Source organism: Centruroides vittatus, unplaced genomic scaffold (assembly GCF_030686945.1).
Source record: "Centruroides vittatus isolate TY-2023 unplaced genomic scaffold, ASM3068694v2 contig_377, whole genome shotgun sequence".
In the NCBI taxonomy this organism is placed as follows: Eukaryota; Metazoa; Arthropoda; class Arachnida; order Scorpiones; family Buthidae; genus Centruroides; species Centruroides vittatus.
In genome coordinates this window covers 1,673,548-1,685,763 of record NW_027122198.1, presented here as the reverse complement: position 1 = coordinate 1,685,763, position 12,216 = coordinate 1,673,548, and the positions used below count along the sequence as shown (strand labels likewise).

General features: G+C 38.4%; 1 protein-coding gene across 2 annotated transcripts in view; it reads right to left on the bottom strand.

Annotated features, from left to right (window-relative positions):
- Positions 1-8,904: 8,904 nt before the first annotated feature.
- LOC136975643 (constitutive coactivator of PPAR-gamma-like protein 1 homolog) overlaps positions 8,905-12,216 on the bottom strand; it is a 166,405-nt gene continuing 163,093 nt past the window's right edge. For both annotated transcript variants that reach the window (XM_067270729.1, XM_067270730.1), the window contains exon 17: positions 8,905-11,473. In XM_067270729.1, coding sequence (XP_067126830.1) covers positions 11,290-11,473 — 184 coding nt within the window. In that variant the 3' untranslated portion in view covers positions 8,905-11,289. The remainder of the gene's footprint in view (positions 11,474-12,216) is intronic.

Here is a 12,216-nt window from a genome sequence, read left to right as displayed (position 1 = left end):
AAAGTACGTTAAAATATGAAAATAATCGCGCTACATGTATTTATATTTTAGAAAATACAAGGGAAGCGGCGCTTCCACAGCTTACATGGACGGCAAGCCACTGTGTAACACTATCGGTGCCTTTACTTTTGAGTAGTTTCTCGTTTCCCGGTCTTTTGCTTGTCCCGGGATTCCGGGATAAAAGTGAACTGTTTCCCGGGATCCCGGGATAGAATTAATTATTTTTAAGATATACAAAATATCTTGAAATCAAATGATATAATTATTTTTCATTTTTTAAAAGTAATTTAATACGTTTGCAACCTCCAAAATCATATTAATAACGCTGTGTAAGATATATATTAAAAATTATCTTTGAATTACGTAGAAATGTTCACTAATAGAAAAAAATTATTAAAGTTTGCTGGAAACTGCATACAACAATTAAAAAATGTGATTTGTTAAATGTAAATAAACGCCAGCCATGTTATGTATTTAATTTTTTACTTTAAAATGTAATAATTTAACTGTGGCGATAGCACTAGAGGACGCTTTTTACCTGTTTTACATTCTTTTCCGGAAATTGAAGCCTCTAAGGAAAGGTCGCCTCCAGGAGTTTGTGAAATTTAAAAGGATTGCTGATGGTGCGAACGGCAGATTAAAGACAAGACAAAGTCTTCAACTTTGTACAGTCGTAATTATATTTTATATTTGTTAAAAAAAAAAAAAATGTGACTTTGAATTGAGTTGAAAATTCAAAGAAAAAATGAATTTACATCAAACTTCTAACTAAGAAGGTAATTTTCGTTTTTTAAATAAAACATAATATAAAATATTATTGTAATTTTTTATAAGATTTGAAAAAGCAAAGATGGTCAATACTCCGATCACTCAATCTAATTCTTATTTTAGTAATAAAAAGTCTTGCTACTGAGAATGCCTTTTCCGATTCAATTGATGTGATTGGAATCGTGTTTAATGCATTTAAGAGAAAACAGATGTTATGTGTTTTTTCACCTGTAGCCTGGAGATTTCTAATTCGTTTTCGAGATTGTAGTACTTCTTTTGCTCTCTAGTATTCTTGATTTGCCTACCTTGGCTGCTTTAATAGCGGTATTAAGCTTGTAGCCCGATAATTCGACAGTTTGTTTGTCTTTAATAATTAGGTTTATGAAGAAAAACTTCATACTTGCAGACTTCGTACTCGTTTGTATCCTTGCCCAATTTGCACAACCTGGCGTTACGCAGTTATTGAAGCTACTGGGCATGGTTAAAAAATAAAACAGCATAATCACAATTATTCCAGATATTACAAGTTCCGATAAGAAAATTTTCAGAATCCTGCCACAAATAAGCTACGCATTGATTATTGACCATTTGTGACATGTCATAACGAGCAAAAATTTAAAAAACTAATAAGTAGGTTTAAAATTAATAAATACAAATTTATTCTGACAGTTTGAGTTAATTATACTTTCTATTTGCAAAATTTCCTGAATTTTAACACAAAATAAGAAAGTAAATTTGCGGGATTTCCCGGGATAAGAAAAATTTCCCCGGTTAAAAACAACCGGGATCCCGTTTGAGAAACCCTACTTTTGAGCTAATAGTGCTACTTCTGAACACCTAAAGTGACGTCATTAGCATGTGTATTCGTTCTTGCATGTCCAGTACGAACAAGGTCTGTATAAGAATATAAGGACACGCGTGACCTACTTCTTGAACCGCCATTTTGGGGAATTTTGAGTCGCATGTTTTAAGCAAACTTGTACAAGCAGTCAGTTTTATACGACATTAATTAAACTAAAATTGCACAAATCCAGTGATTTCCATCAAAATTATAATAATTTCGGATGATTATGCAACCCCAATTTTATGTAACTTTTCGATCAAATAGTTTAAAAGAAACAATCATCCATATCGTTTGCTGTCGTGATTGAAACTAATTAAATACTTGCTAAAACTGATGCAATTACGTATGTAAGCACTTCGTAAAGTAATGCAATAACATGAAAGAAGTTATCCAAAATTTTATTTTAGAGCATTTACCAATACAATGTTAATGCATTAAAAAATAAATACTGGCCTAACGTTTAATTAATGAACATTTTTTACTTTACAAAGGCTTAAACGTCATATTTTCCTAATTACATAAAATTTAATCAAGAAAGATAATAATAAACACAATTTAATGATATTTTTAACAGAGCTTATCTGAGACAACGTCTTTCTCTGTAAACACACAAGATACAAATACTGTATAATAAAACACTATTTTTAGAGATCAGCAGAAGTACTGTACACATAAATGAGCTTTTGCTTCTATACAGTTTTTTTACGTTCAAAGTACTGTTCATATCTCTGGCAAAAATATGTAATGTCACTGACAGAAAAGTTGGCTGCCACTTATCTATCCCGTCTGCAGTTCTGCACCCATTTCGCTTTCCTCTGCTTATCTGCAGGAAATCTAAACAATCGAACATCGGTAGATTTACTTTTACAATTAGGTGCCGCACAATAACCCATTGTTTAATGTTTTGAGTACGTATACACGTAATAATAATCGACTCACGCAGGAACCACGTGAGCTCTACCAAATTCCGTGATTCTCCCGTGATTCTATGCGGCAGCGGCCAAAATGGCCGCTGCTGCATAGAATCACGGGAGCGTGTCCTGACCTTCTTATACAGACCTTGAGTTCGAAAGTAAACGCGAACGCTAACAAGAAATATGGCGGTTTCCTGCAAATAATATTGTCAAAGCTGCTATTTTAAATGTTACGTTACAGATAGAACTACTTGATTCCGAATCGGACGAGGATGGTCTTATTGTGGATATAATTGTAGAAAAAATGAAAGAAGAAAAAAGAAAAGTAAGGTCAAAGAAAAAAGATAGAAACTTTTATTGAAGAAATTCTACTTGTTTTTATAATCCAACCGATTTTAATTAAACAGCACTTTAGACTTACAAGAGAATCTTTTGAGAGTCTCCTTTAAAGAATAAGCCCAATTTTAGACACAGAAAAATTACTTTCTCTGAAAGATGACTTGTATCTCCTCAAAAGTAGCTCTTATGCTGCCTATGGACATTGGCAAAGCAAGAATCGTTCAGGTTTGTTTATACGAAGTAATATATGAAATTAGATGCAGTATATAAGAGAATAGCAGATTATACATATATATAATACATATTTAATGCAATTGTTTTACCTAGTGAATTTTTACCCATCGTCATATTTTCCTAATCAAAAAGGTATATATAAAATCTAATCAGAAAGGTATATTTTCGTTCAGGATATTACTCAATTTTTACCAATCTTTTATGGTATAACTAAACAGAGTTCAAAATCAACAAATAATTGATATTAAATATAAAACATTTTTTTTTTCTTTCTTTCTTTTCTCTGAAAGTATTGGCGATCGTTTTAATATGTCTGCGCGAACTGCGTGGAATATTTTAAATAAGGTTGTTAATTCTCTCTTAGTGTTAAATGAAAATGTAAAAATAATCTGTTGGCCATCACAGAGCAGGATGATGTAAGAATAATGGAATTTTTATACCCAATCTGCTTTTCCTGGAATTAGAGGCTCTATTGATGAAAAGCATATGGCTATTAAGACATCAACTGAAGAAGTAGCAGCTTACTTCAATAGAAATAAGTATTACAAGTATTACTCTGTCATCATATAAGTTTAGTTTGTAATGAGAAAATGGAATTAAAATGATACAATTTCTCGAGAAGTTATTTCCCATATGTAAGTACTGTACACATTCATTCAAGTATACGAACTTATGTAGTTTTGATTATTATTAATGCTGTTCATTTCTTTGCGATTTATTTAATGCTCTGAACATAACATTTCTGAAGATTCCAAACGCGTATAAGGTAAACTTCACTTTTAGTCATAAATAATGAGTCGAACTTAATTTTTTTACATCTGTTTATGAGAAATTTCATCTAAAGCTATTGAACCTTACACAATAAAAAAGATCACTGTAAACATTTTATACAACAAATAATTGAAATTTACCACTAAAAATACTTTCTGCCAAAAATAATTCCATTTTCGTTACATCGCACAGAAAGTAATTTTTTCATGGGAGCAGCCATATTGAATGAGCGCAAAGCTCGACAACGAACTAGCTAGCACTCCCAGCTTACCAATTTCGCTAAACATGACGTCACATAGCTCTAAAGTAAATGCCATTGAGCGTGGCGCTCAAACGAAAGTATACAGGCTGAGCGTTCTGACAGTAAAATTAACTCAGAAGCAACCCTATATCGTATATGCCGTAGGCATTTCATATGTCTAAACCTTAGTTTTTCCAAAATTTTTGCCATCGTTTAAAATTTTTTGTCCACATCTCGAATAATCGTCGCCCCTAGTTTAAGAAACGCTACCCTTTGTCCAGAAAAGCCTCGGTTCAGACAGCTCAATAAATGGAAACTACCCCGTAATAAAATATATTTTCTACAAGTAGAAGTACGGATCAAGAGGCATGATGACATTTCGATAGAATGTTTATTTGTAATTTTCTTTGCACAACAATTTGAGCGTTTTATCAATCGATCTAAAACTAGATGTTAGCAGTCGCGAAGGGCTGCATCTCTTTTTAAGGTTATTTATAATTTGATGTTGTACTAGCAGCCAAACTAAAAAATAAACTCAAAAATAATATTAGTATCAATAAAATCAAAAATAAGGAAAAACTAGACGAAGTAGGTGTTGTATATGAGCTGAAATGTACAGTACGTGCAATAAACCAGCAGTTTACATAGGTAAAACAGGAAGGCAACTCGAGACTAGAGTATGAGAGAATGAAACAGCAATCTGGCTAAAAAATAACCAATCACAATGGACAGATCATTGTAGCAAATACGTATGGATGTGTGATCAATAATAATAATATAAAAGTAATCCACAATGAAAAAAGATGAGTTTTTACGACGGATGAAGGAACATTTCGCGATTGTAAGGGCGCGACTATTCAGACGCGAGCGAGAGAGAATATGTGACGAGAAGAGGCGAGATGCGATAAATATAAAACCCTGTCAGATATGTGCAAGAACCAGAAATTCGTTCTCGCCAGCGAGATATCTCGCTTTGCGAGAAATATATCTCTTGCAACCTCTCGCTCGCTATTAAACTCGCGTCTGCATAGTCTCGCCCTAAGTGCACACAACACCATTAACTTAAATAATAGGATGGAGATAGATGACGTGTGGGCGGAAGTGGTAAGGGCCAAATAGCACGAAAACAGACAAAAGGCTATTAGAACGATGCCTCGAGGGTAGAACATCGATATAGTGGAGCGCTGTATGTTTTAGCGAAAGAGGACAGTCAGTTCGTTATAATATAAATCATTTGAATGCTGTAATTTGTAATAATTTTTGTAACATCAGTATGTTTCCCTATTGTAATTATGTATTACCTGAAGAGGAATGCAAGTAAATCAAATTTTTGCATTGTAATGTAATAAAGGCTAACTTAGTAGTTTCGTCTCTGATAAAATGCGGTTGTATCTAAAAAACGACGGTTGTCTTCTGTATTAACTCTTGAAGTTTTTTAATTTAAGAAGTCTTTTTCAAAAGATTGATTTTTTAAGCATTAGAGCTATTGGCACTGCAAGAACCAGTATATCTATCGACTCTGCTAATACTGTATATTCTCGATTATAAGACATACTTTTTTCATTATGTGTCAGACTTATAAGAATTTGAAACAATTAAATACGAGCCGGAGTTTCAAGGTGCGATTAATTTTCCTTGATCAGATTAAAACACTGTCGAATTAGACCTTTGGTAGCCCGAAATAGTCTGTTATCCGCCTAGATACAGGAAATCGACCAATCAAAAGCTAGAGATCCGGGGAAGAGAATCTTTTAAAAAACCTGGATCTCAAGGACAAAGGCAAACTTCCCTGCCTCCTCTTGTAAAAACTGCCGAGACTTTCCTCTGCTTCCTAAAGTTAACTGCTAGGACTCCGTTACCCATCCTACCGACTTCATTTCAAATTATCACCCTCCTGCCAGAGACCGTTCTCGTTATCCATTTTGTTCCGGACTTGTGGATATACTTTTGGGACTTTGTTTCCAAAAGTATATCCACCTAAGGTGCATATACTTTTGGAATCAAACTGATCCAAGATCACTTTGATGTTCAAATCGTGTATACAAACGGATGTTGTATAGATTACTCCCCACGGAATTTCGGGACTTTGAGTATATATCTGAACTCGAAGAACCGAGACGAGTTCGACGATACCCTAATTTTGGACCTGAGACGAAAAATAAGAAAGTTATATTTACGATTTCTTGTCTTTCACAATGCATTCTACGCCATTTTAGAGTTTTTCACTAGGTCAGGGATGGCGAACCTTTTTGAGTCCGCGTGCCATATTGTAAGCATACTTAGCTTTATAGATGTTAATGCGTGCCAAAGTCTTAGACTTCGAATAATGATATTTAAAGAAATTAAACGAATACGCTTTAATTCGAATAAATGTAAAAAATCTGATTGAAAAAAGGATGATCAGGTGATAAACAGAAAGGATTGAAAAGGACAGAAATCATACGATACATTACGTGCCACTTTGGACACGCGTGCCATAGGTTCGCCACCCCTGCACTAGGTGATGCTGCTTGTAGTTCAGTATACGTTTGCTTTCTTTTTTTTTTCAAGAACTACCGTGAATCAATAGCGAGGTTGAGGCCGAAGTTTTCAACGCAAAAACGTGTACGTCTGACGTTTGGCGCCGCTTTCCTGTAAGCCTAGAAGTTTGGCAATGGCCTTTGGAATGTCGAGCATGATTCCACTGACTTTCCAAACACCATCGCCAAACTTCTAGGCTTACAGGAAAGCGTCCGACGTACACGTTTTCGCGTTGAAAACTTCGGCCTCAACTTCTATTAGCGAGGTTGAGGCGCACGTATTTAGTCCAAAACGTGAACGGCGGACAGACGACGAGCGCCGCCATCTGGCAATTCTATACGGTCGATATTGGCGTTCGCTACGTATAGAATGGTGAGTAGATCAGTTAAACTTCATTTTTTTGTGTTTGGGGTTAAAATTATGACCTGTTTTATTAAAATAACGATTATTTAAGCATTTACGAATAATATTGCATAGAAACAGACGATTTTAATCCAGAAATTATTTATTTATTCAATTTTTTAGCAACGGACGACTCGGGCCAGTGGTCCGTCCGAGTTACTATCGTGAGTTTCATATTAATTCATTATCGTGGTTTGCGTGATTTTGAATACGTCAGTTTAGCACAACTCTTAACTCGTGTCGGTGAATACTGAGGTTAGTGTTACAAGTCCATAACTCAGACAATATGCTTTTAATAAAAAAATTAATTGACTTATTCCGAATGAATGTTTAATATTTTCAAGGAGCCCTTTTAACGGCGTAAAAATTACACATTAAAAAAAACCTTATAAAATTCTGCTTATTTTTTTAAACCTATGCAGTGTTCAAACTTTAAGAAATGCAAAATATCCAGCAACGAGTTGCGTAACTTTTCTGACTGTTAAGGGATTATTTTAAAAAAGTAACTTTTATTTCATTAATTATACTACTGTATTAATAAATGAATCGTGAGTTATTTGCTACGAGATTTTATCATAAAAACTTTTTATAGTTTTAATTATCATAAAAGACAAAAGGCTTAATTTTTGGGGTAAAATACGAGTTTTATGAAAAATTGTAAATGCTAATAACGAGTAAAATCGTCGTTACGTCCGACCCTGATGGAGATACACGCGACACCCTTTATCTCCCCACCTCCTTTAACCTTCAAAATTTAATAGCATCGGCCTCCCTAATAAACAAACCTCCCTGCAAAATTTCAGAAATATTCAACCGAAAGCACAGGAGTTATCAAGCTTCAAACAGGGTGAACAAAATCGTACCTTGTACTGTACACTCACGCGCAGAAATCCCCCCTTTTTTGCATTTTTCGACGTTTCAAGGTCCCGAGTCCAAAAATGTAAAAATCTCGGGGGTCATTTTTTGACCGACGGCCATTCTTTTCATCTGTTATGTATTACGGCAAGAAAAAAAAAGCGGTATAATGTATTTGAGCACCGAGGTATTTGACCGTCCACGCGTCTGGTACCGTGAAAATTCCAGAAATACAAACTCTGTAATTAGAATAGCCGAGCAAAAACTTGCCACGATTTAAACGACGATCGAAGTATTTTTTTTTTTTGGGAGTTTTTATTTGGTAAAGAAAGACAAGCCGACCGCTGGGAAACTATGCCCGGGAGGCTTCAAAGCGCCAAGCTCGTCTTTACCAAAAAAAAAAAAAAAAAAAAAAAAAAAAAAAAAAAAAAAAAAAAAAAAACTCGCAAGAGAAAACTTGGACTGTCGTCTAAATCGTGGCGGATGTTTTTGCCGGGCTGCGTAGTCAGCGACTTTTACTCGGCGTGGAGCGAGCGGACGACAAAAGAAATATTAACAATTGTTTATTCTACGTAATGGGAACAAATATCTTTACTGACAAAAACGATAACCGACGACAGAATTAACAACAGAAACAAAATGGCGCAAGTACGAGAGACCAGTCTTCTCTTCTAATTCCGTTAACTCCGCCCGTTTCTTTTCTAACCTTTCTCCGTCGTCTCCGAATTTTTGCTTTGAGTTACGTAGGAAACGAAGCCGGCCCCGGCCAAGATTTCGGGCGGAGGGAAAGCGCGCGACCCGGAACCCCGTCGGAAACGTTTCGTCGGGTCCGGCTTTCGATAAGAACGTTAATTTTAGTGCCGATCGACCGCGAGAATTATAGTCTGTTTACTACACGTTACCTCGTTTTCCGTTTACTCGCGCGTACGTAGTGCCGCCTATTTTCGCAAGCACGGTTGGAAAAACGCGCGCGAAAGGAGGAGAGGAAGAGGAAAGTAAGGAGTCGGACGAATGGCTCCAGACAAAACTTTATTGACAAACAACTGAAAACACAACACTCGACAACAAGTTTCAATCGTCCCATCGTCTCGGACTCGATTACAATCTCGGCAAACGTTCGATGGGCCGCGAATTTCTCTAAACGATCGTCCCGTAGAAAACTGCTTTTGTAGGATCGGACCCCGCGCAGACGGGGGCGCCACCGACCGCCACACACCAAGATGGTTTATTGAAGCTTGTACGATGCGATGAAGACTTACATAAATTTTTCACAATTATTATTATTAATTAATTATCCTTATTATTATCGTTATTATTATTATTTTTTCCAACAAATATTAATAGACAGATTGCCGCTTTTTAAATGCATGTAAAACAATTATTTACGTATATATATCGTAGTCGTACATATATATATACCTTCTGACGTTTCCCTTTAATCTAAGTGCACAAAATACGAGGTGAAAATTTCTGATATATATAATGTAGAGGCGTGCCCCGTCTACTTCCCATTCGCGCCACCTGCTCCCGGCGCCCGCAACGCCGCGGTGCGACGCGCGGCAAGCGCCAGCCGCCGCGCCGGGAAAAACGAGGACGAAAGAGTGGCCGACGGCTCGGATCGAAATCTACAGACCGAGAAACCGGACGCCCGGACCGGCAGGCCCCGCCTTCCGCCGCCCGGCGCGCCCCGGGCTCCTGCTCCCAACTCTCGCCCCAGGCGCCCGGGCCGCGGCCTCCCCCGCCTCCTACCTCGTTTATGTATTTTTGGATTTTCGCGGAAAAAATTCAAACATTTACTTTGAGGAACCGGCAGTCCCCGCCGGGAAACGGCGATTCCGTAGGATTAACGTTTACGTTTCGAATGCAATTGGTCACACTAACACAAGAAAGATATCTACCGCTAATAAATATACGAAGACGGAACTAAGAGAAGAGAAATCATTTCTGTGCCGCGGGCCCTTTTTACTTTATTTATTTATTTTTAGATGCGTAGCGCGGTTAATTCCGCGGCCTGATAATTTCTAAGGTTCGACGGTCGATGGAACGGGCGTGCGCAAAATGCCGTTTCTACGCTAATAATGCCAACGCTCTTTCGTGGCCGGAGAACGACCGACGCCACGCCGGTTTCCGACTTTTCCGGCGTCGGCCTCCCCTCGAATTAAGCCCCGCCCGCCTACGGGTAATTAGCCCAAGTCGGCCGCTTCCCTCCTCCGTCCCACCCGCCCGGGCTTTTATTTTTGAAAGTTTTCTTGGCAATTTTTAATTTTTAAACTCGATCGGGTAAAGGTTGCTACCGAGCGTTTTTTTTTTTCAAATTATTCGGTACGCCGGCTCGATAAATAATGCTTTTATTAAGACCAACGCTCGGTTTTTATTTTTCGTTATCTTCTTCCCACTGGGGTAGAAATGTTACCTATGTATATGCCCATGTGTGTCTTTGTGTGTGTGTGTGTGTGTGTGTGTGTGTCTGTGTGTGTGTTTATACATACATACATACATACATATATATATACACACACACATATATATACTGTATATATATTTCGAACGAGTACGATCTGTATATACGACGCATTGGATTGGGTGGTCGTTGCACCGAGCTAACACGTTCGTTTTCGCACACGTACGGAATAGATCTATAACAATCGGATAAAGGAATAAACCTATCGTCGATATAAAACTTAAGAAAAACGAGTTTATTATTAAAATTTCTTTTATCAAAACGATTCGATTCGTCGGAAGAGACTATCGAGTTATTAAATATCGAACTTCCTCCCAACAACGTCCTTTAATCTCGGAGGAATAAAAACTTTTCGTCGATAATAACCGATCTATAAATATTTGTTTTCGCAGCCAGTTGAATTTTCACCGAGCCACCGACGAACAGACATTCCAACGGTTCGGGCGGCGTCGAAAGTGGAGAGGGCGCCACCCGTAGGAATGACTCGATAAGATTCTATTTGTGTAGAGAATTTTTTGAGGCTGGGAATAAAAAATCCGACGTGACTTCTCCGCAAAAGAGCCCGACGTTCGATCCCCAAACGCTAAAAACCCGCCGGGCAGCGATCTCGACTAATAATACACCGCAATAATAACGAGAGAGCGCGTGTCCAGCCTCGAAAAACTCGACGTGTCAACAACAGCCGATACCGATAAACAGCTGTAACAAAAATAACAAACAATAGAAAAATATCATTTTGCCATCGGTAAAAAATTCGAAGGGCTCTTTGGCACGGGGGATCGTAGAAAACAGTTCGTGTCGGAGGATCCTCCGTAGAAACCAGTCCTGAGTGGGAGGGATCCGCCCGGGCCAAACAGCCGACGGTGGTAAAATATTTCTTCTTTCTCGAAAATTGGCCGCGAAGTCGGTCGTCCCGGGGCCGGGCTGGGCCCTCCCGGCTCTAGGGCAGGCGCTCCTCCCGAGACGCCGCCGAAGGGCGCTCCCGCTCTGCCGGACTCGACTTCTCCGCTCCGACGCCACCATCTTTGGCACTGGCAAACCCGTCGGCCTCGGACGCGCTTCCGCTCTCCGCGCCGTCACCCGCGCCGTCCGACGGCACCGACGCACCTCCCGGCACCGGGGAGCTGAAACGACACAAAACCACATCCGTTAGTTTTCCGCGGCAACTGCAAAACCCCTCGACCCGCCGTCCTTTTACCTCTCCTGTAACATTATACTTTACAATTTCTTTCCTTTCAATATTTAAACGGCAGCAATTTTCGGACTGCGACCCGTACGTTCCCGCCGTCCGTTCTTAATCTCCGGAACAGAGTTAGCCCGACCGGATACGTAAAGCTCGGCAGCCGGAGGCCCGATTGGCTATATGCCGACTTCCGGTCTACATGGGAAGTCGCGGGAATTTCCTTTCCTGCGAAACGAGAAACAACGGGCATCGCTCCGCGGTTAGGGGTACCCCGTAACCACGGAGCGATGCCCGCCAACCGGTGTGGAAAAATTCGGAGCCGGAGGTTCCGACGGGAAAAATTCCGGTTCGGACCCGAGTCGCCTATTTTTTTTAAAATAAAAACACGATTAAAAATTGCCGCCGTGTGGCCGTAAAAGATTGCCGGTTTTTTCTAAAGGGCAGAAAAGAGAATAAAAATAAGTTAATTCTTCCGGCCGCATCAACTGAGGTAATCTAATTTTCGAAGGAGAACGTTACCTTTAATATTTTCTTTTGATTTCCATAAATAAGAAGTTAACTATAAAATATATTTTATAATTTATCGTAATTTTTAAAATTACGATAACTTATTAAATTATTAAAAATTAGTTTAAATTGTATAATTATAATTGCATGCAGTTATATATGGTAACAATTAATTTT